Consider the following 26,330-nt stretch of genomic DNA (forward strand, 5'->3'; position numbering starts at 1 on the left):
AGAAAAGTGAGGCAAATGTTTGTGGAAGCTTCATGTCTTTATCTTCTCTTCCATCCAGGAGATGAGACAAGTGGCCCTTTATCACATTTCCATTTCCTTTTGCTGGCAAAACAGTTCAGTAATGAGACACTTAAATCGGTCCAGACCAACTCAGCCTCCAGAGGGTCCTGGAGGTCCCAGGGATGAGAGGGAAAGGGGAGCCAATCACCTTATGGATCTGAGCCTCATGTTCTCCCCTGGGAAGGATAACCATTCCTATCTCACAGGGCTAGTACAAGGAGTCAGTAAGGATCGTGCATGAATTTGATCTGTAAACTACAAGGCAAGAACTCTATACTGTTATTCATTCCATACAATTGAAGGCAAAGACTGTCTTTTTCTTCTTGGTTTCCCAGAGAAAGTTAAACACATTGTAGGAATTCAATAATAGGTTTTACTTTAAAATCAATTCCATTAAAATCTGGTTTTAGATGTGGTGCTTATAAAATAGACCATTCACTTCTCAGAACTGAACCAAACAGATTATCAGATCCATCAGCTCCTTGGTTTCAAGTGGTAGAGGGAAAAATCATGAATAGGCAGAGAGGGTACTTAACTTTGGTCTAGTGGAGCCAATAGCTGTTCCCCAGTGAGCAGCAGCCAGAAGCAAGGTTTCAGTTAGCATGAAAACCAGATTTCCATCCAGAATCTACATCTGGGACAGCTGCAAATGTAACCCTGAAAATTAGCTCGGGCCCATGGGCCCAGGGCCTAAAGGAAACTGGCCAAAGGTAGCTACAACTTTGCATCATCCATCAGAAGTATTCTCATGAGTATCTTCAGACAGCAGAAGGGAAAGAAGGAATTAATTTGTGCCATGTCTTAGGAGGTTTATGCTGTGCCAGTTGCTTTGATAATATATTATCTCACCTGACTCTCACAAGAGCTTTATGAGGGAGGAATTATCCTTTAGCGCAGGGCCTGGTACACAGTAAGCAGTAACTAAGTGACAACTGCTATTAATGCTATTAATATCAATAACCTTAATAATAATAAACTGAAACACAGTGGGCTTGAATGACTTATCCAAGGTCACAGAGCTGATAAAGCCAGGATTTGAACCCAGGTCTTTCCCACCCAAATGCCTGGGCTTTTTCTGCTATACCCCTTTGTAAGAAGAGAAAGATGGTAGTGTGAAAAGAGTTGATTGTCCAACCCCTTAGCCAGGCTGCCTCCATAAACCAGCCACTTGAGACCTTCAGGCACCTAAGACTCTCTTTGGTCTCCCTCTCTCTCACTCAGGTTGCTAAATTGCTATGAACCATGGCCCAACTGTACTACAAAAAAGTCAACTATTCACCATACAGAGATCGTATCCCCCTGCAAATTGTGAGAGCTGAGACCGAGCTCTCTGCAGAAGAGAAGGCTTTCCTCAATGCTGTGGAGAAAGGGGACTATGCCACTGTGAAGCAGGCCCTACAGGAGGCTGAGATCTACTACAATGTCAACATCAACTGCATGGATCCTCTGGGCCGGAGTGCCCTGCTCATTGCCATTGAGAATGAGAACTTGGAGATCATGGAGCTACTGTTGAAACACAGTGTGTATGTAGGTGATGCATTGCTCTACGCCATCCGCAAGGAGGTGGTGGGCGCTGTGGAGCTTCTGCTCAGCTACCGGCGGCCAAGTGGAGAGAAGCAGGTAAGAGAAATTCCTACGGGCTGAGGCAATAGCCAGGAACAATAACACCCCAGGATCAGAAGCCTGGAAACTAGGGAAGGTTATGTAGGCTGGAGTTAAGAAGCCCTATCATGGCAACCCTCTGCTCTCAGAAATAGCATCAGTGATCTCCGGTGGTATCCTAGAGCTACCCTGCATGGTCCACACTGAGCTTTCCTCATTTGCCTTTTCCTTGTAAGCATTTACCCATATACATTCAATACTTAGCAACCCAAGGGTGCCTGGGTGGCTCAGTTGGTTAAGCATCTGCCTTCGGCTCAGGTCATGATCCCAGGGTCCTGGGATCAAGCCCCACATTGGGCTCCCTGCTCAGTGGGGAGCCTGCTTCTCCCTCTCTCTCTGTCCCTCTCCCCATTCATTTCCTCTCTCAAATAAATAAAATCTTAAAAAAATAGTACTTAGCAACCCAAAAGTGTACATTCTATTTACATAATATCCAAGCTCCTTCAACACTCCCTACCCTCTGCTCTCTAGCTTCATTTTCTTCCTCTATTCAAAGGTTACATTTTAGGAAGGAAGAGACCAAACACAGACATGGAATTTGTCTTCACCAGCCTCTCTCCTGGAGAATGACAAAAGGCCTTTAAATGTGAATGTCACGGTGTAGATGCAGACAGATACAGGGACTCATGTATTTTCCCAGTACCTGTGATGCAACAGCATTCCACCCCTAAATGCTTAGGATTTTGCCTCTGTGGCTCTCTACCCTCCAAGGCACTTAGGCTTAATACTCTGGAATCATCTTTGAGTCCTTCCTTTTCCTTGCCCCGTGTCCAATCCCCAAGCCCTGTGGTTTCTTCCTGCCCAATCTCTCTTTCATACTTTCTTTCCTCCCACCACTCTGCCTGTGCTCCTCATCATCTCTCTCCTAGATAGGTGATCCTCAAAGTGTGGTTCCTGGACCAGCAGCATTAGTTAGCATCACCAGGGGAACTTGTTACAAATGCAAATTCTCAGGCCCCACCACAGACTGACGGAATCAAAAACTCTGGAGGTGAGGCCCAGCACGCTGTGTGTTGACCAGCCTCTCCAGGGGACTCTGATGCACACTCAAGTTTAAGAACCACTATCCTAGATTAACATGAAAATCTTCTAATTGGATTCCCTGCCTATAGAACCCTTTCTTTCTCACAAGCCATCCTGAGCAACAATGCTGGCTTATTCTCCCCAGTACAGCAAAACAATCCTGTCATTCCTGTCCATGCTTTAAGTGACTACAAGGTCTCATTACAAGAGAAACGAACACATGAAGTCTAGTACTCAATACCCTTCAGTAATGGTCTTTTCCGGTCCTGTCTCCTGCAGGTTTCTCCTAAACCCCTCAAGTCAGACAGGTCTCTTCACCGTCTTTCTTTGGAACATAGTAGGGACAAAGAAAATACAGAGTTATCAAGTGTGGAATACCATAATACATTAAAAAGCAAAAATAGTACAAATCAAACCCCAAATTGCAAAGTGCTTAGATAAGGAAAACACTTGACATCAAACCTTATGGGATACGACCAAAGCTTGGTTTAAGGGAATTCATAGCTCTACTACTTGCCTGCCTAGTTAAACAAAAAGGAACGGAAGTAAGCTAAGTGATAACACATAGACTAAGCATTAGAATGGAGAGAGCAGAAAGAAAAACAGTAGTTTAAAAGTTCCTTGAGTAAAGGTCCTGAATGCCCCCATGCTCCATCAGCACTTAATACAGTGCAGCTGTATCCCCGCACTAGGAAAGTGCCTGTAATATCACAGGCATTCAATAAATACTTATTCTAGGGGCGCCTGAGTGGCTCAGTCGTTAAGCAGCTGCCTTTGGCTCAGGTCATGATCCCAGGGTCCTGGGATCGAGCCCCACATCGGGCTCTGCGGGAAGCCTGCTTCTCCCTTTCCCATTCCCCCTGCTTGTGTTTCCTCTCTCACTGTGTCTCCCTCTGTCAAATAAATAAATAAAATCTTTTTTAAAAAATACTTATTCTATGAACAAATAGTTCATAATAGTTCATGTGCAGCCAGCACTGTGCTAAGCATCTTACACCACTGAGCTCATTTAATCCCCACAACAACTCTGTTAGGTAGACACTATTATGACGGCCCCCACTTTACCAATGAGAAAAATCGAGTCACAGTCGAATCAGTTGTCCAAGATCACAGTGTCAGAGCCAGGATTCGAACCCAGGCAACTGAACTCCTAAACTCACTTAACCACTTGCTTATACTGCTTCTGTAGCAATCTAAGTCTTGGGATTTCCAGCACAGGAGTTCTGAGACTAGGGTTGATCAGTGAAGGATAGAGAGCTCTCTGGAAAGGACAGGCCAGAATTTGGATGAACAGCAAAGCAGAGAGGTATGAACATGTTCCCTACTCAATCTGTGTCACGATTCCCATCAAAACTGATTTGTTCTGTGCCCTGTTTTCCCACAGTCCTGCTAAGGGCCTGAGTGATTTACTGTGTTACTCTGAACTAAGGCTTACCCAGATACCCAGCTCTATGATGACCTTGCCCACCTCTGAGATTAGCCATTAGCTCTATCCTTCCATTGACACCAATCACAACTATGTATTATTGGCCAGCCTTACTTGCATAAATGTCTAGTCTCTGTAACTAGATCATTTCTTTTCTTTTTTTTAAAGATTGAATTTATTTGTCAGAGAGAGAGAGAGAGAGAGAGAAAGCACAAGCAGGGGGAGTGGGAGAGGGAGAAGCAGACTCCCTGCTGAGCAGGGAGCCCGATGCGGGGCTCGATCCCAGGACCCTGAAATCATGACCTGATCCAAAGGCAGATGCTTAACTGACTGAGCCACCAAGCATCCTAAATTGTTTCTTAAATGTCAGGCATAGTCTAATGCCCAACCGTTTCCATGTTTCCCCCAATGTACCTAACTCAGTGCCTAGTATATAATGGGTGATATATAAATATTTGCTGATGAATAAGGAGTTACATTTATCCCTTAGAAAAGTATATGGCTGATTGAATAAGACATCCTGGACTTTCATATTCAATCCCATTTAGGTTCATAACTGTGGTAAAAGGAGAGCACAGGGGAGTCTCCGAAAGAGGAGGCTAGCAATACCAACCCTATCTGAGTTTTGAAAGTAGGCTATGTCCTTATTTGATGGCCCCCATCTCCCCAATCTTTCCCCAGTGCTCTGGCAAACTCTAAGGAAGAAAGTCATCAGAAAAACTTACTCTGAAATATAATCTAAGGCATGACCTCCCCTGGAGAAAGGCAGTGCTTAACTCACAGGAATGAATCACTAATGGTGAAATGTCAGGCATACAGAACAGGGGTGAAGCTGTTTGGGACAGGCTGTCTTTTCCCAAGATCCTTTCAGACATGCTGCCAATGTAAGATGTCTTTTGTCCGTACTCTAATATCACACCATATATACAAATGCACAAAGCCATCAGCCCCATCCCCAAGTCTTTTCCGAAAACTTTCTCTTCCCACTCTCCTCTCTCTCCCAACCCCCACCACCAGCCTCTGCTAAATTTTATTTTCTCCCATTGCTCTGACAATCGCTGCAGTAAGTCATATGTCAGTAACTATAACAACAGGCTGCCACAGTGCTGGAGTTCTGCCTTTCTGGGAGATAGTAACAGGATTTGTTTACCTGGGAGCAATCAGGGATATGAGCAAACACAGACCTCCTGAAGGACCACGGGTCCAGCTGGGTAGGCTACCCTCAGGAAGGTGCCCCTCCCACACAGAATCCAAACACCTGGCCTTTTTCCTGGGCCCTCCCCCATCTCGCCAAGGGACTGGGCACAGCTGACCTTCATCAGTCTTGGGTGGATAAACAAGTGCCCTTTTTGGCTTTACTGGGCAAAGAGTTTGGTCTCAGGCTGGCAGGAAGAACCACTCTGCTCAGCCTACCGTGCTCCTCTCCATCTTCTAGCCTATCAAAAGTGCTCTCAGATAAAGATCACAGGCCAGGCATAAATGGCTGACACTGGCTTCAAGGATCAACACTCACATGGATATCTATGTTTTAAATAGGGACCAAAACTCAAAGTAAAAATGGCGATGCTTTATCAGAATTTTCTGCACCAGACAAGTATAAGACTCTGTGTGTGTGTGTGTGTGTGTGTGTATGTGTGTGTGTGTGTTGTTAGTCTTTTGTCTTCTTGTGTATGTGTTGTTCTGAGGTCTTCTTGCTGCTCTGGAAATCTGACCCCCTTGGCAGAGAGAGAGAGTGTGTGTGTGTGTGTTTAGTCTTTTGTCTTCTTGCATATGTGTTGCTCTGAGGTCTTCTTGCTGCTCCGGAAATCTGACCCCCTTGGGGTGGGTGTGTGTGTGTGTGTGTGTGTGTGTGTGTGTGTGTGTGTGTGTCCGGAAATCTGACCCCCTTGGGGTGTGTGTGTGTGTGTGTGTGTGTGTGTGTGTGTGTGGTGTTAGTCTTTTGTCTTCTTGTGTATGTGTTGTTCTGAGGTCTTCTTGCTGCTCCAGAAATCTGACCCCCTTGGGTGTGTGGGTGGGTGTGTGGGTGTGTGTGTGTGTGGTGTTAGTCTTTTGTCTTCTTGTGTATGTGTTGTTCTGAGGTCTTCTTGCTGCTCCAGAAATCTGACCCCCTTGGGTGTGTGTGTGTGTGTGTGTGTGTGTGTGTGTGTGTGTGTGTGTGTGTGTGTGTGTGTGGTGTTAGTCTTTTGTCTTCTTGTGTATGTGTTGTTCTGAGGTCTTCTTGCTGCTCCAGAAATCTGACCCCCTTGGGTGGGTGTGTGGGTGTGTGTGTGGGTGTGTGTGTGGGTGTGTGTGTGTGGTGTTAGTCTTTTGTCTTCTTGTGTATGTGTTGTTCTGAGGTCTTCTTGCTGCTCCAGAAATCTGACCCCCTTGGGTGGGTGGGTGGGTGGGTGGGTGTGTGGGTGTGTGTGTGTGTGTGGTGTTAGTCTTTTGTCTTCTTGTGTATGTGTTGTTCTGAGGTCTTCTTGCTGCTCCAGAAATCTGACCCCCTTGGCAGTATCCACTCCCTGACCACTACAGCCTATTTCCTCAGTGGCAGATTTTGTGATTTCCTTGGGGTAAACATTCTTAAATAATTCTCAGAATTCAAAAGTTTTGTACTACAGAAGGTTTAACACCAACCTATTTCTTGTATATCAAGCCTTCTCCCTTTGGCCCCACTGACTCTGGGAGCCACTAGAAGAGCATCATCAACCAGAGGAGCCAAACCAGCTACAATCCAGAGCAGAGTCTTGTACCTGTGTCTTGTCAAAACCAGCTCAAAGATTAATCATTGCACCTATGGAGAACTTGTCAAAATACAGACGCCTGAGCCCCTACAGAATCAGAATCTTGGGGTTTGAGCCTGGGACCAACATTTTAATAAGCCCACTCTCACCCATTTCTAGGTAAGAGGTCTATTATCCACTCTGTATTGTTTCCTAGGATTGCCATAACAAATTCCCACAAATTGGGAGGCTTAAAATAAAAGAAATGCGTTCTCTCATAGAGCAGGAGGTCAGAAGTCTGAAATGAATGCACCAGCAGGGCTGGTTCCTTCTGGAGGCCCTAGGAGAGAATCTGTTTCATGCCTTGGCTTGTAGCTGCATCAATCTCTGCCTCCATCGTCACACAGAGTTCTCCACTGTGTCTTTTCCCTGTGTCTCTGGGTCCTGAGCTCCCTCTCCTTTCTCTTATAAGACACCAGCCATTGATTTAGGGCCCACCCTAATGCAGGATGACCTCATTTTGTGACATCTGCAAAGACCCTTTTTCTAAATAAGGTCACATTCACAGGTACTGGGGGTTAAGACTTGACAATAAGTTTTGAGGGGACACCTTTCAACCCACTATACTCTCTATGAGAAATATAAGTCAGGTAAGTGATTTTCAAACATTTTCAGAAACAGAGCCTTTCATTAAATGAAATCCTGCCCAGATGTAAAACAGACAAGCAGACCCACGCAGAGCTGGCCTAGTTTATGTGCAGATCAGGGCCCAAAGCCCCACTTGTTCTCACACACACACACACACACACACACACACACACACACACACACACACTCCTATACCTCCTTGGACCCTGAAGAGCAAGCGTAGCTGGAAAACCACTCATCTCGAAGACAGAATGACAGACTCGAATTCAGAGTTTGAGGTGCTAACCAGCTTGTAGCTAACAGGGTGTCCTTGGGCAAGGTACAAGATCTTTTACACATGTCCAGTTACAGAATCACCCTACAGCTTAGTTTCCTCATATATAAAATGAAGCTAATGATACCAGTCCCTACCTAATCTCGGGATTTGTCATTAGGAGGAAAGAAGATAAAGATATGTTAAAGACTTTTGAAAAAAAAATGGCAGAGGTCAATGACTGTTATTCTCGGCTTCATTCCATCAATTTGACTTAGCCTGTCATATTGTGTGGAGAAACCAGCTGGCTAGTGGCACTCATCACAAGGAACCACTAGTACAATGAGAGACAGAGAGAGGCTGGTGAGCAAGCTGGCCCAGTTCACAGATTACCTCCTTCTGCCTGGCCTTGATGACAATGATCTCCCTTCTGCTGTTAGGCAAGCTGTATAATCTTGAAGTCATCCCTCCTCATTCACTGGTGTCTTTAAGGATTTAAGCAACAGGGAGGTAGAGCTGCTGGCCTCTCCATCAACAGCCCACCCAAAGAATTTTCTTTCTTGGTCACTTGCGTCAATGCAGGCAGGCGGAAAGAGGCTAAGCCAACCTTCTCCCCAAGGCCCACCCCTCTGGGCTCTGCCATAATTACTCATTTGTCTGTGGCAGATGGCTCCAAATTAAAATTGGTCTCACAGATGAGCTAGTGAGATTAAGTTTCAACAACACTGATAAGTGTTTGTGTTAAGATTGTAGAAAATCAGCAACAAGACATTCCATTTACTCCCTTCTATCTGACTGGTGGTCTCAGGGAGAGATTGCACAGTGTGGAGAGGAACACTGAGGGCCTGGGCAAAGATGACTGGAGCCCAGAGAAGAGAACAAAAGAGTCTAACCTCTAAGTCTCAAACACTCAATATGAGAGCAGAAAGTAAAAGGGAGAATGGCAAAAGTCACCCTGCTATTCAGAGACAACGTGAAGTGGAAGAAAGAACATAGGCTTCGCAGTCAACCACTTATTAGATGTGTTTCCTTGGACATATCACTTAATCTCTCCAAACCTCAGTTTCTTCATCTGTAAATGGGAACAATGGAGTCTACTTCATAGAGGTAAAGTGAGAATTAAGTGGAATAATGCACATATATTACTTAGAACAGTGCCTGACACATTGCCAATACTCGGAATGGGTAGTTAGTACTACTCCTACTCCTACTAGTGTGAAGCCATGCTGATATCACCTTCTGGCTAATCTCATGTATCCATTTTTTCAAAAATGTGGTAAGCACCCACTCGCACATAGTAGCTGAAAGTTCAGACTGAGTGACCTTGACAAAGTTGTTTACCGTGATTGAGCATCAGTTTCCTTATCTGTATAATGGGGATAATGATACTGCCTATGCCACAGATTGTTGCAAGATTTAAATGAGAATTATTTTTGAAGATGTGGCATAATTTGTGGTACCTAGCATTCAATATATGATACCTATATCCTTAACATTAGTATACTGTGAACTCTTTGTTACCTGAATTACCCAATCTAACAGAAGGTATTTAATCTTTGTCATAATCTGAGGAACAGCTTTAATTCTCTGATTTTCATTCTAAAACCGAAGTTCTAGACCAAAAAAATGGGTTGTGCCAATCAACTCAAGATAATAAATCAGCCACTTCTTGGGAGGAAGTCAGAATAACTGCATCACATCATAGCAGCCAAACGGATACACTGAGTTACTTCCTCTCAGGTATCTGTGCTGACTTTCAGTGGACAAGGCCTACTGCACTCCCAGAACACAACTGTAGGAGTTTAGAGTTTATTTGGCCTGAAGTAACAGGTCCAAGGTCACTCAGCTGAGTCTGAATTGGCACAAATGCTTCCAGTCTCCCAAGCTACTCTTTCTACTACTCCACTCTGCCTCGGAGGGATCATCGGAAGTGGCAACAATTACAATGAAGCTGAAAATCAGCAAAGCAGCTCCAGGTAGTGTCTCTCCGGAACAACTCATTGATGACAGAGTTTCAGCAAATGATTAATTCTCTTCAGTTCTATTCAGTTGTCTAAGTATTTTTGACTGCTAAGTATATGCCTCACAATTGAAAGATACAGTGAGTGCCCTCAAGAAATGTATAGCATTGTGTGGAGAACATGCACATGCTGTCCCTCCAGCCTCCACCCCTCTTAGTGAGCATGGCCTTCTGTGTTCCAAGAGACACATAAGATTTAAGACAGTGATATTCACCTCTCAGAAAGGGAAAAAAAAAAACAAAAACACAGTTACTTAAACTTGGTTTCAAGAAAACCAAGGGAGCTGGCTGCATAATACCTCACAAAGAAGAAACCATGAAGTATTATAAAAAGCCAATCACTAAGTAAAAACACATGTGAGCCCTCTCTCCCTTCAGGGCTACCACCAACTCAGGGCTTCCTTTCTAGAGCCTCCTGCTCATGGTTGTGTATAGCCCTAACTGACATACACATGTCCAGCTAGGAAGTTTCCTATTCTCCTCTGTCCCAGGGCAGATATATCTCATCTGCCTGTGATATCATCCCCTCCTCCTTCACCTCACATGTCTGATTGTCTAAAAGGCAGCCATTTTCTGTCTCCTTTTCACCCTAGGCTCCTCATTGCCATTGATTGTTCCAGCTTATAGCTCTTGTTGAAAATTCAGTTCAAGTGTGAAATATTGGTACAAAATCCAGAGCTCTCCTTCCATCTCCCTTCCCAGCTTTCCTATCCCAGTGCACCAAACACAGCCCTGTTCCTTTCCATATGCCAACAAAAAGCATGGGACAGAAATAGAACAGTGCAAGCAAATGTATGCTACATCATCCAAAATGTGTGATGTGGACAATATAGGAAGACACTCCAGACACAAATAGACACAGAGGTTTCAAGGGGAGAACCTTTTAAAAAATAGGCTTTGAGCTGGAAAGGAAAAAAGAAGAGGATGGCACGCTGGTCAGAGGGAAGTGAATGAGCCATGTTGAAGGGAGTGAGAATGATGGTGGCCTACTCACAGTGGCTGCTGGATGAAGGGTTAGTGATAAAACAAAGCTTGGGACTCCCTTACCCTCACAAGTTTAGCCTCATGATGGAAGGCCCAGACACCTCACCCAGAGTCAGGGCACTGGACCAGGTGCATCCTGAGTCTTATATAAATGGCAACTGTTAGGTTCCTGTGCTCATCTATCTGCCCTCCCTCTTGTCTTCTCTGATCTTAGTTGAAGTAAAGGGGAATTAGTCTATGGTCACTGGTTGAGCCACTCCTTAGTTGAGACCTTGGTGAACAGTCACCATCATCCCAGCTGCTTGTTACTGGTCCTCTGACTGGAAGTTGGGGCAGAGAAGACTGAAGTGGGTTGAAAGGAAGAGGCTGGACCCACTGATAACTCCGGGGACTGGTTGAACAGCGCTACCCCTCAGCAAGTATTTGTGAGGAGCTGGCCATATTGATCTCTGACTCTTTCCCCTTTCATCTACTACTTCCCCAGATGACATTCTCTCCCTCCTCTCTTCCAACCCCTCCCCATACACACAGTTCCAATGTTGGTGTCCCACTTTAATCTCATTGTTTGGCAACTCTCTTGGCTTCCATGATATCATGCCTACCTGGTGCCTCCTTCCTCTCTGACCACTGCCTTTTAGTCTTTTATTCAGAGTCCTTATATTTTTTCCCCCTTCAATACCGGTGCTACCCAGAGCTCTATCTCTTCTCCCTTTGTAGCTCAGTATCTAGCATGAGATCTATAATTCCTTTTCCAAATTTCAGCTAGATATACCCACCTAGATGTACCCCAGACCCTTACAATTCACTATGTCTAATAATAAAAATAGTAAACACTAATTTGCACTATGTACCAGGCACCATTCTAAGTACGTAATATACATTAACTTGTTCGATACTCACAACCATCCTATGATGTGGGATAATACTCATTCTTACAAATGGAGGCATGAAGGCACAAAGAGGTTAAATAAATTTCCCAAGAGTATACAGCTGGTAGGTAGACTAACTGGGATTTAAACCTAGGCCGTCTGGCTGCAGTCTGTGTTCATGCCCGTGCTAGCCTCGCTTTGCCCTCCATGCCCTCCTCCTCATCCAGTGTACCCTCTCCCAGGTGATGGCACCCTCATCCCTCCCATTATCCTTCCAGTGTTCTAGATTTGAAACCTTGCAGTGGTCTTCATCCTCCCCCTCTCCTTCAGCCACCCACACCGAGTTGGTTACCAAGTCCCTTTAAATAACTTAACTGAGGTGAGGAGGCAAACATATAAACAATTATTCAAAATATAAGTGCTGTTAGAAATAAGAAAGTACTGTATTTGGGGGGGGGGCATAGGTATCTGGTATGTCACTCACATGGTCAGGGTTGCTTCTTATTTCCTATAGAATAAAGTTCCAAATACAGGTGCAGGGTTGATAGTTTGAGGAAAGAGGGCTGGCAATTCATGTTGAATTGTCACTGATGAATCCAGCCCTAAGCTTAGAGGGATAGTGGGTCCAATGGACAAGACAATCTAAGGGAAGTGGTTTCTTCTACCAGGAGAAACTCTCCAGAGTCAGGACAGCTACCTTAGTGAGGGGCATCCTGGATTCAGGGACCTGCTGGTAAACTTACACTTAATCTGGTAGCTATTCTCTATTCTAAAATTATGTCAGCACTCTGAAGTCTTCCGCAGAGGGAAGGTAATCAGCATATGATTACTAGGATCTTGAATGAAGGAGTTTCCTGTTTCACCATGCTATCAGTGGATTGTTATTGCTGGTCCATTAGTTAAAAAAAAAAAAAAAAAGGCACTGAAGGAACTTTCCAAAGAAAGAAATACAAATCAGAGAAGGGAGAGGAACACGGTCCCAATAGCAAATCTACCGCCTTTACCTCCTCCTCCAGAAAAGGGGGATAATGACCCATGGCGAACACTTCTGAAGCTGGAGAGTAGAATTTGTAAATCTCCCTCTGCTCTTCAAGGACAACCTGGAGTGACCTGATGTTTGTGGCCACCATCAGCTCCATTATTCATATGAGAATTGTGGATAGAACTTTTGAGCTAAAAATGACCTCTAGAGATCCTCCAATCCATTCCCTTGTTGTCAAATAGCCACCTTCCCATGGGCCTACATAGGGAAGGCTTCAATCCCTACTGAGACAGCCAGAATTTAGAGCAGTTTGAGCTTTGTCTACCCAACCGAAATGAAGATGTGTCATATTTACTCAAGCAATTTTCTCCCTTTCCCCCCTCCATTATTTCTTAACTCTCAAACTGAGGTTATTCAAGTATCAGGGACCCAGATCGCCACCATCCTTCTCCACAGCCATGTTTATTTTGGAGTTTTTGTTTTTGCTTTTTTAAGATTTTATTTATTTATTTATTTGACAGACACAGTGAGAGAGGGAACACAAGCAGGGGGAGTGGGAGAGGGAGAAGCAGGCTCCCTACTTAGCAGGGAGCCCAATGTGAGGCTCGATCCAAGGACCCTGGGATCATGACTTGAGCCGAAGACAGACGCTTAACGACTGAACCACCCAGGCGCCCCGGAGTTTTTGTTTTAAAAACGATACATGTTATTACTCTCAAAACCCACTCCCTAGAAGTCATCATTATGAACAATATAGGTGTCCTCCTAGGTATTTTCTATGCATATTCAAACAGAAACATATACACACAAACACACACAGACTTCTTTTCACAAAGTTCTGCAACTTGTTTCTTTTTCCTCTACAGTACATTGTGAACATCTTTCCCTAAGAAGATATTTATCTTTACCATATTCTTTTTAATGACAATATTATATCATACAAATGTGCCATATTTATTTAACCAGTCCTCTATTAATGAACATTTAAATTGTTTCAAGAATATTTAGGTTGCTGGATTTTGCTTTTCTAAACAATTCTGTGATGAATATCTGTGTGTGTGTGTGTGTGTGTGTGTGTGTGTGTGTGTGTCTTTGAACACTTGTGTGATTATATCTATAAGGTAAATTCTTAGCAATGAGATTATGGAATCACAGGGTATGTGCATTATTTAACGGCGATAGCTACTACCAAATTGCTCTCCTACCAACAGTGTGTGAGCATGCCTGTTTCGCACACCCCTGGAATCATAGATAGCAAAAAAGTCAATGATTTTGGGAAATCTTTGTCAATCTGACAGTTAAATACGCTAGCTTATTATTGTTTTACATTTGAATTTTTAATTTCATACCCTTTCATATTGTGTTATATTCTTCTATGAATCAACAGAATTCATTTTTTAACCCATTTTCCTACTAGAGTCTTCATCTTTTTCTTACTGATTTGTCTAAACTCTTTGTATATTAAAGTCATTAGCACTTTATTCATTCTTGAAAATTTTTCAATCTAATTTATTAGAGAATAGTGATTTACTCAGAGTTTTACAGCAAGTCTGGAGCAAAGAGCAAAGCTAATTGTACTCTAGATCTTTTAACCTTTTTTGCATAAAAGTAAACAACTGTTTTAAGTGATGCTTAAAATGTCTTAGAGCCTCTCTGGTATAAGAAAGCCAGGATGAAAGACTATTCATGCTTAATCACTCCTTTATCTTTAAGTTGCCAGTTTGGTGTTTAAGTACCTTTCTTCAAAGGAAAGAAATGCTATATGGCTGTTATGGCTAGAGTTTACCAAGTTGGGGGCATAGAAAAGGACCAGACAGGCTTACACATCAAGAGCAAGGGAAGTAGAAATGACACAGAAACAGGAAAAAGGGTTGGTCTTTAGCCGAAGAATGAGTTCTAACACCCAAGCAATGACAAAAATCCATTTAATGCATTCTTTGCCTGGGCTTCATTGGCAGAATTGCTACTCCAGAAAAAAAGGGAAAGTATCAAATTATACAGGAAAACATTTTCCTGAATTTCCTCAATAGGAAGGAAACATATGAGAGAGGAAATGTGACATGACAAGGCTATACTGTTTCGGGTCTAAACTCTCCAAATAGTCTACATGGATCAGATAAATAGGATAGTTTCCAAATTCTTACTTTACTTGATGACATACTGATGTAATCATCTAGATTAAGAATGCGTTTGGAACACTGACAGAGTAGATGAATACCTGTGTCAAAATAGGATGGTGGGACAACCCTAACTGATATGCCAGAAAGATTCTTGATAATGTAGAAGCTTTTAGTGTCTTCTTGTCCTGCAGTCAATAAAATGTCATTTAGCCCTGGAATAGAACAACCTTAACAAGCCCAGCAGAGGAGAAGCCCTCTCTAGACTGATGGTACCAACAACCTCCATTGTCTGTTACTCACCATATTTTTTTTCTACTTTGATTTGAGAGGAGTTAGGAATTTAGGGAATTCACAAAAGGGATAAACAAAAAATTTCTTGTGTTTGAACTATGTGAACTGCAATTATAAACTCATGATATCTGGAAGGAGCACAAAGAATAGAGGAAATCATGAGATTTCTATGACCTTTACAAACCCTGAATCATTCCAGACCACCCTAGAATCTGACCATTTCTCACCACCCCCTACCACCTCACCATAGTCCAAGCCACCATTACCTCTTACCTGGAGGATTATCAAGGCCTCCTAACTAATCTCCCTGCTTGCCCTCTCAGCCCCACATAATCTAGTCTTTTCCCAGCAGCAATCAGTCACCCTTTTAGACATAAATCAGACCATGTTACCCTGGTCAAAGCCCTTCCAAGCCCTTTCCAATGCCTTCAAGGCCCTGCATGATCTGGCCCCCCGCTCTTTGCTCTCATCTCCTACCACTCTCCCTCACTCGATCTGCTCCAGCCATAGTCACCTCTTACAAGAATGGTCTATCTAGCCTCAGTGCCTTTGTCTGAAATGTTCCTCATCCAAGTAGCTGCATGGCTGGCTTCCTTATTTTGTTTAGATATTTACTACAGTGCTATCTTATTAGACAGGCCTTCCTTAATCTACCTATATAAAAATAACACCTTCCCCAATGCTCCCTACCTCCTTGCTTCAAGATTATCCACAGCACTTATCACCACCTGACATATGTTTGTTGCTTGTGTCAGCCTCTCTAGAGAAGTGACTTTGTATATTTTGTTCATTTTCAAATCCCCAGTGCCTAGAACAGCTTTTAGAATGTGGCATGTACTCTGTAAATGTTTTTATTGAGATATAATTGACATAAAACAGTACATTAGTTTCAACTGTACAATGATTTGATATTTATATATATTGCAAAATGATCACCACAGTAGGTCTAGTTAACATCCATCACCACACACAGTTACACACCTCTTTCTTGTGATAAAAACTTTTAAGATCTAATCTCTTAGCAACTTTCAAATACACAATCCAGTATTATTAACTATAATCATCTTGCTGTACATTAGATCCCTAGCACTGATTTATTTTCTATCTGGAAGTTTGTATCTTTTGAACAATGTCATCCATTTCCCCCAGCTCCCATCCACTGCCTCTAGCAACCACCAATATATTCCTTGTGTTGATGAGTTTGGCTGTTTGTTTTTTAAGATTCCACATATAAGTAAGGTTATACAGTATTTGTCTTTCTATGTCTGACTTATTTCACTTGGCATAATGCCCTCAAGTCCACTCCTATCATCACACATAAGTAGTTATTTGAATGAGTGAAATGAATAGAATGTCAGACCTAGAAAGACTGTCTAGTCCACCTCCTCCCCATCTTATAGATGGGAACAGTGAGACTCACAGAGGGGAAGTGATTTCTCCAGGCTCAACGGACTGACTCATATAACAGAGCCAAGATGCATAACTTCTGACTTACAACTGAGTGTTGCTTCCACTACATTAAGTTATTCTGTCTTGAAATCCACCCAGAGTAAATTCTATGACATACCATAGCCACACATTCTGGAGTCTGTCTTCCTTGCCTCTAACCTAAATCCTTCATCTTATAGGCTAAACAATTTTCTCTACTTCAGCTCTTGGTGAAGAGGAAAGACATTCTAAAGATACACAAACCTTCTTTCAATCAAATATTTCTTATTTCAAGGAGCTGATATTTGCTATGAACAAAATCCAAGGCAAGGTTTCTGATCGCCATGGTGCCCGAAAAAACTTATATCAACTCCATGAAGCAAGTCTCTCGTTATATGTCAGGGATCTGGAGACCCAAGGAAATAAGGCCACATAAATGTCTAAGTGACAATATCTTTGACTTCAGGTTAGTGCAGTTAGTGCAGGAGAGCAATAAAATATATTCTCTAAAATTAAAACATTTTTGTGTCTAAAAACCAAACCCAAGAGCCCCTAATATTGCATCTGAAATATTCATCCGTGAGATAGATGTGGTCATAATTCACAGCTTTTGCCAACCAAACAACCTTCCCTTGGACTACTAAGGGGGTACACAGTGGTTCTGCCTTCCCAACTGAGAGCTTGATTTCTTTCTTCCAGTGTTAGAGTCTCCATCATTTTAATCAGAGACTGACATGATTTCTAAATTGGATGCCCATTTGTTTGTTGTTGTTGTTGTTGTCTTTTAAAGATTTTTTTTTATTTATTTATTTGACAGAGAGATAGCACAAGTAGGCAGAGCGGCAGGCAGAGGGAAAGGGAGAAGCAGGCTCTCTGCTGAGCAGGGAGCCCGATGCAGGGCTCAATCCCAGGACACTGGGATCGTGACCTGAGCCGAAGGCAGCCACTTAACCGACTGAGCCACCCAGGCACCCCTGGATGATCCCATTTGTAAACCGGAAGCAGGACAAGGTGGGCTCCTATATTCTGCTGTCAGTGCTAAGCTTTTCTGGGTAATAGCTTGTCTGATCAGAATGGAAACTGTTCTCTGGATCCTAGAATTGACTTGAGAGAAAGTGCTATAGGTCTTTGGGGGAAGTGACTCAAAAGAGCTAGGCTGTCTTCACCTGGAAATCATTCTTTGGTCATTCCCACTACTTTTTCATTCAAACTACCTAGGAGGAATCCTGAATTCATAATTTCATAATTTCAACCAAATGATTTGACTGGTAGTGTCAGTTCCATCCCCCTTGATCTTCAGGATTAGAGAACACAACCCAGTAACCAGACAGAACAGTATGGCCTGATAAGAACACTGAGCTGGCACTCTCAGTCCAGAGCTCTTTCCTTGGAACTAGGCTGAAATATTTCCTAAAAGACCCTTGAACCCAGCATCCATAAATTGATCAGATGAGGAAGAAGCTACCTTGTACCTATAGGGAATGAACTAACTACAAGATGAGCATGTTCTCTTTTATTTATTTATTTATTTTTTCGAGCAGGGGGGCTAGACCAAATGGCTTTATTCACAAAAATCAGTATCACAAAGCACTTAAGAGTTAATATTGGTGAACTTCTTGCCAATGATGAACATTGATGGAGCAACAGTATTACATCCATTGTGGATGCAGCCCATCATCATCTCCTCCTCCTCTCTTTACTCTTCCTTTTTCCCTTTTTGGTTACTCTGGGAGTCTGGCTTCTCACTTTCCCAGTACAGGCCATGGACCTCACCTCCAAGCAGGTGGTCAGCTAGCTGTGGAGGACATGGCCAGGCCCTCCACCTTACACTGACCAAGGGTAGCCTCAACCTCCAGAGGTGTGCCTGCCAGAAGCACCACTTGATCTTTCTGGAGTGATGCCCTCCAGTGAGGTTCCATGAGCCTTGATCTGGGCAACTGTCTCCTGGCCAGTCACCTTGAGGATGTGTAGCTCCTGGGCATAGACAAAGAACTACGTGTCGGCTACTGAACCAACCACAGCCATAGCTGCCCCTACCATGAAGATGAAGTCAAGAAATAGGAAGGAGTACATCCTCACTGTCTGTTGCATAACATGTCACTACTCAAGAAAACATTGTTAATGAAAAGTTCCATACTAGAAAGAGCAGCCCATGGGTGCTGAGTAGTGTTTGATGAGGAGGAAGGAAATGTAGCCACCCAATTTCAAAACCATATCAGTTGTGAAGAGATACAAAATGACATATCACCACAGGACATACTTGAGCAGATGCAGACTAGTAGGAGCATTACCAAAGGGATTAAACATCTATTATGAGGTTGCACTATGTCATCTCCAACATCTCTTCCAACCCTGCAATTTTGCAGTGTGTATACCAGCTGTGGTGCATGATATGATGAACAAAATCTTAGAGTAGAGTTCTCATATTGACTCCATCCCTCAACTCTTTATGTGGCCTTAGGCTAATTACTCAATCTCTTTATAGTTTAACCTCTTACCATTGAAAAGCAAAGGGATAATACTAAATAATATCCCAGGGATGCTGTCAGGAAATGAACAAAGTTTTGAAATTATTCTAAAACTACTTTATAAACCCACATTAAAAAGGTACTGTGCTTGGGCGCCTGGGTGGCTCAGTTGGTTAAGCGACTGCCTTCGGCTCAGGTCATGACCCTGGAGTCCCAGGATCGAGTCCCACATCGGGCTCCCTGCTCAGCAGGGAGCCTGCTTCTCCCTCTGACCCACTTCCCTCTCGTGCTCTCTAGCTCTCATTCTCTCTCTCTCTCAAATAAATAAATAAAATCTTTAAAAAAAAAAAAGGTACTGTGCTTGACACATAATTGGTATAGTAGAAAGAAAGGCAAGAATACAAAGCCCCTATATATATATAAAAACCATAGGGGAGTTTCACTAATAATTCTACAGGGTGTGATGTCATTGATACATTTCTTAGAATAAAACTTCTGGAGTTTTGAGGGGTGCCTGGGTGGCACAGTCGGTTAAGCATCCAACTCTTGGTTTCGGCTCAGGTCGTGATCTCAGGGTCATGAGATTAATCCCCACATCCGGCTCTGCACTCAGCAGAGATTCCCTCTCCCTCTCCCTCTGCCCTTCCCACTCGTGCTCTTTCTCTCTAAAAATAAATAAATCTTATTATTATTATGTTCAGTTAGCCAACATATAGTACATCATTAGTTCTTGATGTAGTGTCCAGTGATTCCTTTAGTTGCATAAAAAACAACTTCTGGAGTCATGGTGGATATCTCTTTGGCTGTGGCCTGCTTAATCATAGAATCATCAGGATTAAATGAAACATAGTAGCAATCTAGGCCATTTCTGTGTCACTGCAATCAATCCGATGTGTATTAACCTCTAGCCTCAGAAAGTGTAAGGCACCCCAGTGATAATTTGATGGAGCAGAACCTTGGCAGGGTCGGAAAGAAATCCCAAGGCAATTCCGTGCAAGTGTCAATTGCCCCGAACTCTTCCAACATATGTCTGGGTCCTCGAGGGAGTCTCAAGTTTATAAATGAATGGTATTATGAGAGCACAGATGAAGAAGAGTTTGCTGGGAGCTAAGCCTCCTCCTTGCATACCTGATGGCCTTTGCAGCTCTCTTCTGACAACAGACAATCCCCAGTATCTATGGAGCTCTCTGAGAGCTGGGCGCTGTTTCCTCTCCCATGAGAAATTGGGGGTGGAATAATCAGACATCTGGGAGCCTCAATCACTACCTCTTGCAACATTTCATCCCTCTTTGGGATTCTTGTCCCCCTATTAACTGAATAAGAAGGAGAAAATTAAGCAGTAGTGAATTTAATATGGCACCCTAGTTCCTTCTAGACTCCTTCCATTGCCCTGGCCTGCATTTCTGAAAAGGTGCCCCAGAGTGAAAGACGTCAGTGAAGTCATAAGTTGTGTCTGGTTACATGTGTCCTTCAGAGAGAGGGGAATGTTTTGCAAGTGACTGAAAGGTCATCCTTACATTTGAAATGTCTTTGCCTTTCCATGCTTCAGATTTGGGGCACGTTTGACTTCAGGGAAGTAAGGACAAGGCAGCTGATGTCTTCCTAATTCAGCAGTGATCGGCACCTAGCTTACCTTTCTCTGGGAAGACAGCAACCTGCTCCTGTAGCCTGGGAGTGCATGGGAGAAAGACAGGCATGAGACAGGAGAGACAATAGCCCTGGGGTTAGAAGCCCAGAGTAGCTCTCCCTTCTCCCGTCTTCAACCAGAGGCAGCCAAACTCCTGCCCCTTTCCTTTAACATTTGGTCTGTTCTGACACAAATAAAAGGCATTCTGCTTGAGAAGGCATTATTGACCATGCAGCTGCCAGTCCAAAGCAATAAAATTAAAAGTAATGTCAGAGAGAGGAAGAAATTATGGTGGGGAGGTGACATTTGTCTTGAGTTTTTCCTCTCAAAATTCAATAGAGGGAAAATATATGAGTAAATGCAGTACATTATATGGATATTAGTAAACCTTTGCTTGTCAAAGACTGTGTTTGGAAAGAACTTGTTCACAACTGATGGTGTCAACACAATGGGCATTAAGTTCAATCATACAATGACCTAAGCTGCTTTTCCTATCAACCAAAAGTTACATACTTTTTTAAATATGACCCATTTATTATTATGACCCTGTAATTTTATTCTGGCCATTGTATACTGAAAAATCAACTGTTTCTCATAATGTTTGCTGCCATAGCCATCAGCCTTTTTTTTTTAAGTTTTTATTTATTTATTTGAGAGAGAGAGAGAGAGAGAGTGCACATGAGCAAGGGGAGGGGCAGAGGGAGAGGGAGAAGCAGACTCCCCAGGGAGCAGGGAGCCCAATGCCCAACACCCAGAGCTGATGCAGGGCTTGATCTCAGAACCCTGGGATCAGGACCTGAGCCAAAGGTGGCCACTTAAGCCACTGAGCCACCCAGGCACCCCACCATCAGAGATTTTGAATCCTGTGTTTCTGCTAAAGAAGAAGAAAATATTCTTAAGAATTTTTTTTTTTTTTAGTGGCACTTGGGTGGCTCAGTCGTTAAGTGTCTGCCTTCAGGTCAAGTCATGATCCTAGGGTCCTGGGATCGAGCCCCACATTGGGCTCTCTGCTCAGTGGGAAGCCTGCTTCTCCCTCCCACTCCTCCCTGCTTGTGTTCCCTCTCTTGGTATGTCTCTATCTGTCAAATAAATAAATAAAATCTTAAAAAAAAGAATTTTTTTTTTTATTGGGGCACTTGGGTGGCTCAGTTGGTTAAGCATCTACCTTCAGCTCAGGTCGTGATCCTGGGGTCCTGGGATCGAGTCCTGCATCGGGCTCCCGGCTCAGCCGGGAATCTGCTTCTCCCTCTGCCTCTATTCCTTCCCCCTGCTTGTGCTCTTTCTCACTCTGTCTCTCTCAAATAAATAAATAAAATCTTGAAAAATAAAAAAAATTCTCGGGACACCTGGGTGGCTCAGTCGTTAAGCGTCTGCCTTTGGCTCAGGTCATGGTCCCAGGGTCCTGGGATTGAGCCCCGCATCGGGCTCCCTGCTCTGCGGGAAGCCTGCTTCTCCCTCTCCCACTCCCCCTGCTTGTGTTCCCTCTCTTGCTGGGTCTCTGTCAAATAAATAAATAAAATCCTTTAAAAAAATAAAAATAAATTTAAAAAATTCTTTTTTAAAGATTTTACTTATTTGTTTGAGAGAAAGAGCACAAGCAAAGGAGGGGCAGAGGGAGAGGGAGAAGCAGGCTCCCCACTGAACAGGGAGCCTGACACAGGGCTTGATCCAAGGATCCCGGGACCATGACCTGAGCCAAAGGCAGAGGTTTAACCAACTGAGCCACCCAGGAGCCACAAAAAATAAATAAATAAATAAAAATAATTAATAAATAAAAATAAATAAATATATATATATATACTTGAAATGAGTTTTGCCAAGATTCCTGTTCTAGGTGGACCTAAGCTTCTTGGCATTATCCAGGCTCAAGCTTCTTTTCTCAAAAGCTTTCCAACCTCCGCCAACTCCTGCTACAGAGTGAGGGACTCCTTATTGCATGGGTGTTTCTGAGAGAAGCCACTCGGAAATCCCAGGTCAGCAGTTCAAGAAGAAAGAACCTAACTACAAAATTCCCCAGGGTGCCTCCAGCAACGCCAACCATAACACGTTTCCTGCCATGAATGGCAATCATTGTAGGTTTGTCTCATGTTTGCGTGGAACATCCATAACTCATGGAGTTTCCATTTGGATGATAACCAAGGGCCCTGACTGCTGGTGCCATGAGATGCATGGGCCCTGACTCCTTTTCAGTGCTATTAAGGATAATAGAATAATAGTATCGTGCCATGGGAAGGTGAGCTCCATGATGAGCTGCCTAGTTCCCTGCCACTGTAGCCCTTTGGTACCACCACCTCCAGATGAAGATAATTCATTCCCATGGGGTGACTCTTCTAGTCCAGGCTCTAGGACTTGTCCTGTTCCTATTCATGGGGACTCTTAAACCTGGAGGCCAATAGCTCAGCAGCTCAGTATCCAGTCTGCCACGCTGCTGGTCCCCTCTGAGTCTTGTATTCTGGTAGCCATTCCTAAGCCCTTGCTTATTGTCACATAACCAAGGGCCTGCTTTTACACTCTGCTTTTCTAAACTGCAGGCAATTTTGTGCCACAAGGGGCATATTTGGCAAGGTCTCAAAATGTTTTTGGCTGTCACACTTGGGGAGGAGCTGCTACTGGTATCAAAGGGGTAGAGGCCAGGAATGCTGCTAAATATCCTACAAGGAACAGGACAGCCCCTCCACAACAATTAAAAACTCATCTGGACCAAAATGTCAAGAGTGCCAAGGTTGAGATATCCTAGATTAATTCCAATAACTGAGTCCCTATCTTATATCCTGCCCAGTACCCCCATTCATGTTTCCAGACCACTACAATTACCAACCACCTGCCTCCTAGACCTCTGTGTACAACCACAGTCTCCAGATACACTGTTCTGCCCACATATTAAGAAAGCTTTCTTAGGGGCACCTGGGTGGCTCAGTCAGTTAAGCGTCTGCCTTCGGTTCAGGTCATGATCCCAGGGTCCTGGGATCAAGCCCTGCGTCAGACGCCCTACTCAGTGGAGAGTCTGTTTCTCTCTCTCCCTCTGCCCCTCCCCTGCTCATGCTCACTCTCTCTCTCTTCTCTCTCTCACAAATAAATAAATAAAATCTTTTTTTTTTAAAAAAGAAAGCTCTCTTATCCACAACTAGCATGTCTGGACTGCTTCTGATGCCAGACACCCATCATTCTACCACCTTGAGTCCATATCACACTCCTGTTAACAACCCAAGCTCTGGGTCCAAACTGCTTGGATTTAAGTCCTGACTCCTCCATTTGAGGAGGATCTGTGTAACCTTAGACAAATCACTTTACCTTTCTGAGCCTCAGTTTTCTTATCTATAAAATACAAATAGTGGCAGTTCTGACATCAGAAATGAGATAATACATATCAAGTGCTTAGCAAAGTTTCTAGCATGTTTTTAAGAATTTAGTAAATGGGGGCACCTGGGTAGCACAGTCGGTTGAGTGTCGGACTCTTGGTTTCAGCTCAGTTCCTTATCTCAGGGTCAAGCCCTGTGTTGGGCTCTGCACTCAGCACAGAGTCTGCTTGTGACTCTCTCTCCTTCTCCCTCTGCCCCTCCTCCCTCTCTAAAATAAAAATAAGTAAATCTTTAAAAAAAGAAGACTATGGTAAATGTTTGCTCTTACCCATTGCTAAAGCATTTCTAGATTGCTTCAGCAGGTCTCTCTTATCCAGTGATTATCAACCTTTCAGAGCAGTGCTATCCAACAGAACTTTCTACCATGATAGAAATGTTTTTTATCTATGCTGTCAAATAAGGTAGCCATCATATGGCTATTGAGTAGTTGAAATGTAGATACTGTGACCGAGGAACTAAATGTTTAAAATATTACTTAAAAAATAAAAGTAAAATAGTACTTAATTTTAATTTAAATAGCCAAATATGGCTAGTGGTCATCATAATGTACAACACACTTCTAAAGTTTTTTAAACCTAATATTCTACTGAAAATAAAATTCCAATAAACTCTCCAGGGGAAAAGAGTGGCATTCCCACTCCCTGTCCTTCCAACCATTGAGAATTATTGGCCTAGTGAGCCACTGTGCTGATGGGAGTGTATTGCAATCCTCAGGTGGATTGGGATAGATGAGCCTAAAACTGGCCTTATTAATTCTATCTAGTTCTGCCTCTCCCTGCTCCAGTCAGCCCATTGCCAAACAGGCCTCATGCCTTAGAGCAGCGGTTCCCAACTGGGGTGATTTTGCTTCCCAGGGGACACACTTGGCAATGTCGAGAGATATTTTTGGTTGTGAAATCTGGGGGAAGAGAGAGCCAATAGTGGTGTCTAGTGGGTAGACACCAGGGTTACTGCTAAACATCCTATAATGCACAGGATGTCCCCCCGACAACAAAGAATTGTCTGACCCTGAATTTTGAGAAACTCTGCCCTGGAGGAGTGTGAATTCTAAAACAACCTCAGACAGGGAAGCATCTATTCTGCTCTTAAAGATCTCCAAGGACAAGGGCACCTGGGTGGTTCAGTCGGTTGAGCATCCGACTCTTTATATCAGCTCAGGTCTTGATCTCAGGATCTTGATCCCAGGATCGTGAGTTAGGTCCACGTTGATCTCCATGCTGGGTGTAGAGCCTACTTAAAAACAAAACAAAACAAAACAAAACAAAACAAAAAAACGGTCTCCAAGGACAGAGTTCTTTAACCTTCCCGAAGAATTCTGTGCAATGTTCATACTAACCCCAGTTTACTCTTTTCAAATTACCTGCAAGGAAATTGTTCCTTTCCATATTAGGGACAGAGTTTCAAAAACCAATTTTTCGATCTGAATTGTGAAGAAAAGAAATCTCTAAGATGATGGAGGCTATAGAGAAGGAAAACTGGATCTAGTTCACCAATTAATAGGATATGGGAAGGAATAGAGCCTTTGAACCTGCCAAAGCTTTAGGATGAATGACAGATTATGATTTCCACAATATATAATAAAACAGCTGACCACATTACCCCAAAAGGTGATACAGTATAAAAGGGTAAAGACATTCTCGAAAGGTGTTGGATTTAGCTATATTTACAGCTTCTGAAATCATAAGGAACTATTTGGAGAAGCCTGACATATTAGGGCCATGCCTCTTTGAAATTGATAGCATGGAAGGAATTCATGCTCTCCCCCAACACCTCCTGTACCTCAGAGATAGAAATCTTGCGTGTAAGGCCCACGAGCCTGAGACAGTCATTGGGCTAGATCTTATGTTTTAGGTCTTCTGAATTTCTCCATGCTGCAGTTTAGGTACATTTTCTCACATGTTGTCTTCAGGGAAGAAGCTGTAAAACCTCTATGTTCATTTTAGAAAACCAAACTGGATAATTGAGATTATAAACCCATTTTTCTTCTAACTCTGAGCTTGGGGAAACTCTAAACTATACTACATAATTGTCCCCTACCCTTCACTGCACTTTGTCTAATTATATGCCAAATGCCTCCATGTAACAGCAATCCTCAGGGCCAGATATGCAAAATTCAACCCAGCAGATGTTTTACCACTAGACAGAATTGATGACCTTATAATGTTGCCTCTGCTAAAAAGATTGAGGATAGTCATGTAAAGAGAAATTATCCCCCCCCCCGCTGAGGACCTACGCCCACATTTAAAGTAGCTGTTGGGCAGTAGTATTCTACCTTTGGAGGCTAGGGCCAGCCGCCTGGATTGTCTCAGGTGTGGACAACTAAGGGAAGAAGGAATGAGGGGTCAATAATTGCTTCACAAATGTGACACAATCTCCTCTCTCAAGCCTTGTCCTTCGATTATATA

At 43.2% G+C, this 26,330-nt stretch overlaps 1 protein-coding gene across 1 annotated transcript in view; it reads left to right on the forward strand.

Moving 5' to 3' along the window:
• The first annotated feature begins 1,302 nt into the window (after positions 1–1,302).
• TRPC5 (transient receptor potential cation channel subfamily C member 5) overlaps positions 1,303–26,330 on the forward strand; it is a 130,093-nt gene continuing 105,065 nt past the window's right edge. Inside the window, exon 1 of the mRNA XM_028092285.2 lies at positions 1,303–1,680. Coding sequence (XP_027948086.1) covers positions 1,303–1,680 — 378 coding nt within the window. The remainder of the gene's footprint in view (positions 1,681–26,330) is intronic.

This window comes from Eumetopias jubatus, unplaced genomic scaffold, assembly GCF_037043125.1.
Source record: "Eumetopias jubatus isolate StellerSeaLion01/CBP00866 unplaced genomic scaffold, mEumJub1_p1.0 scaffold_11, whole genome shotgun sequence".
Lineage (NCBI taxonomy): Eukaryota > Metazoa > Chordata > Mammalia > Carnivora > Otariidae > Eumetopias > Eumetopias jubatus.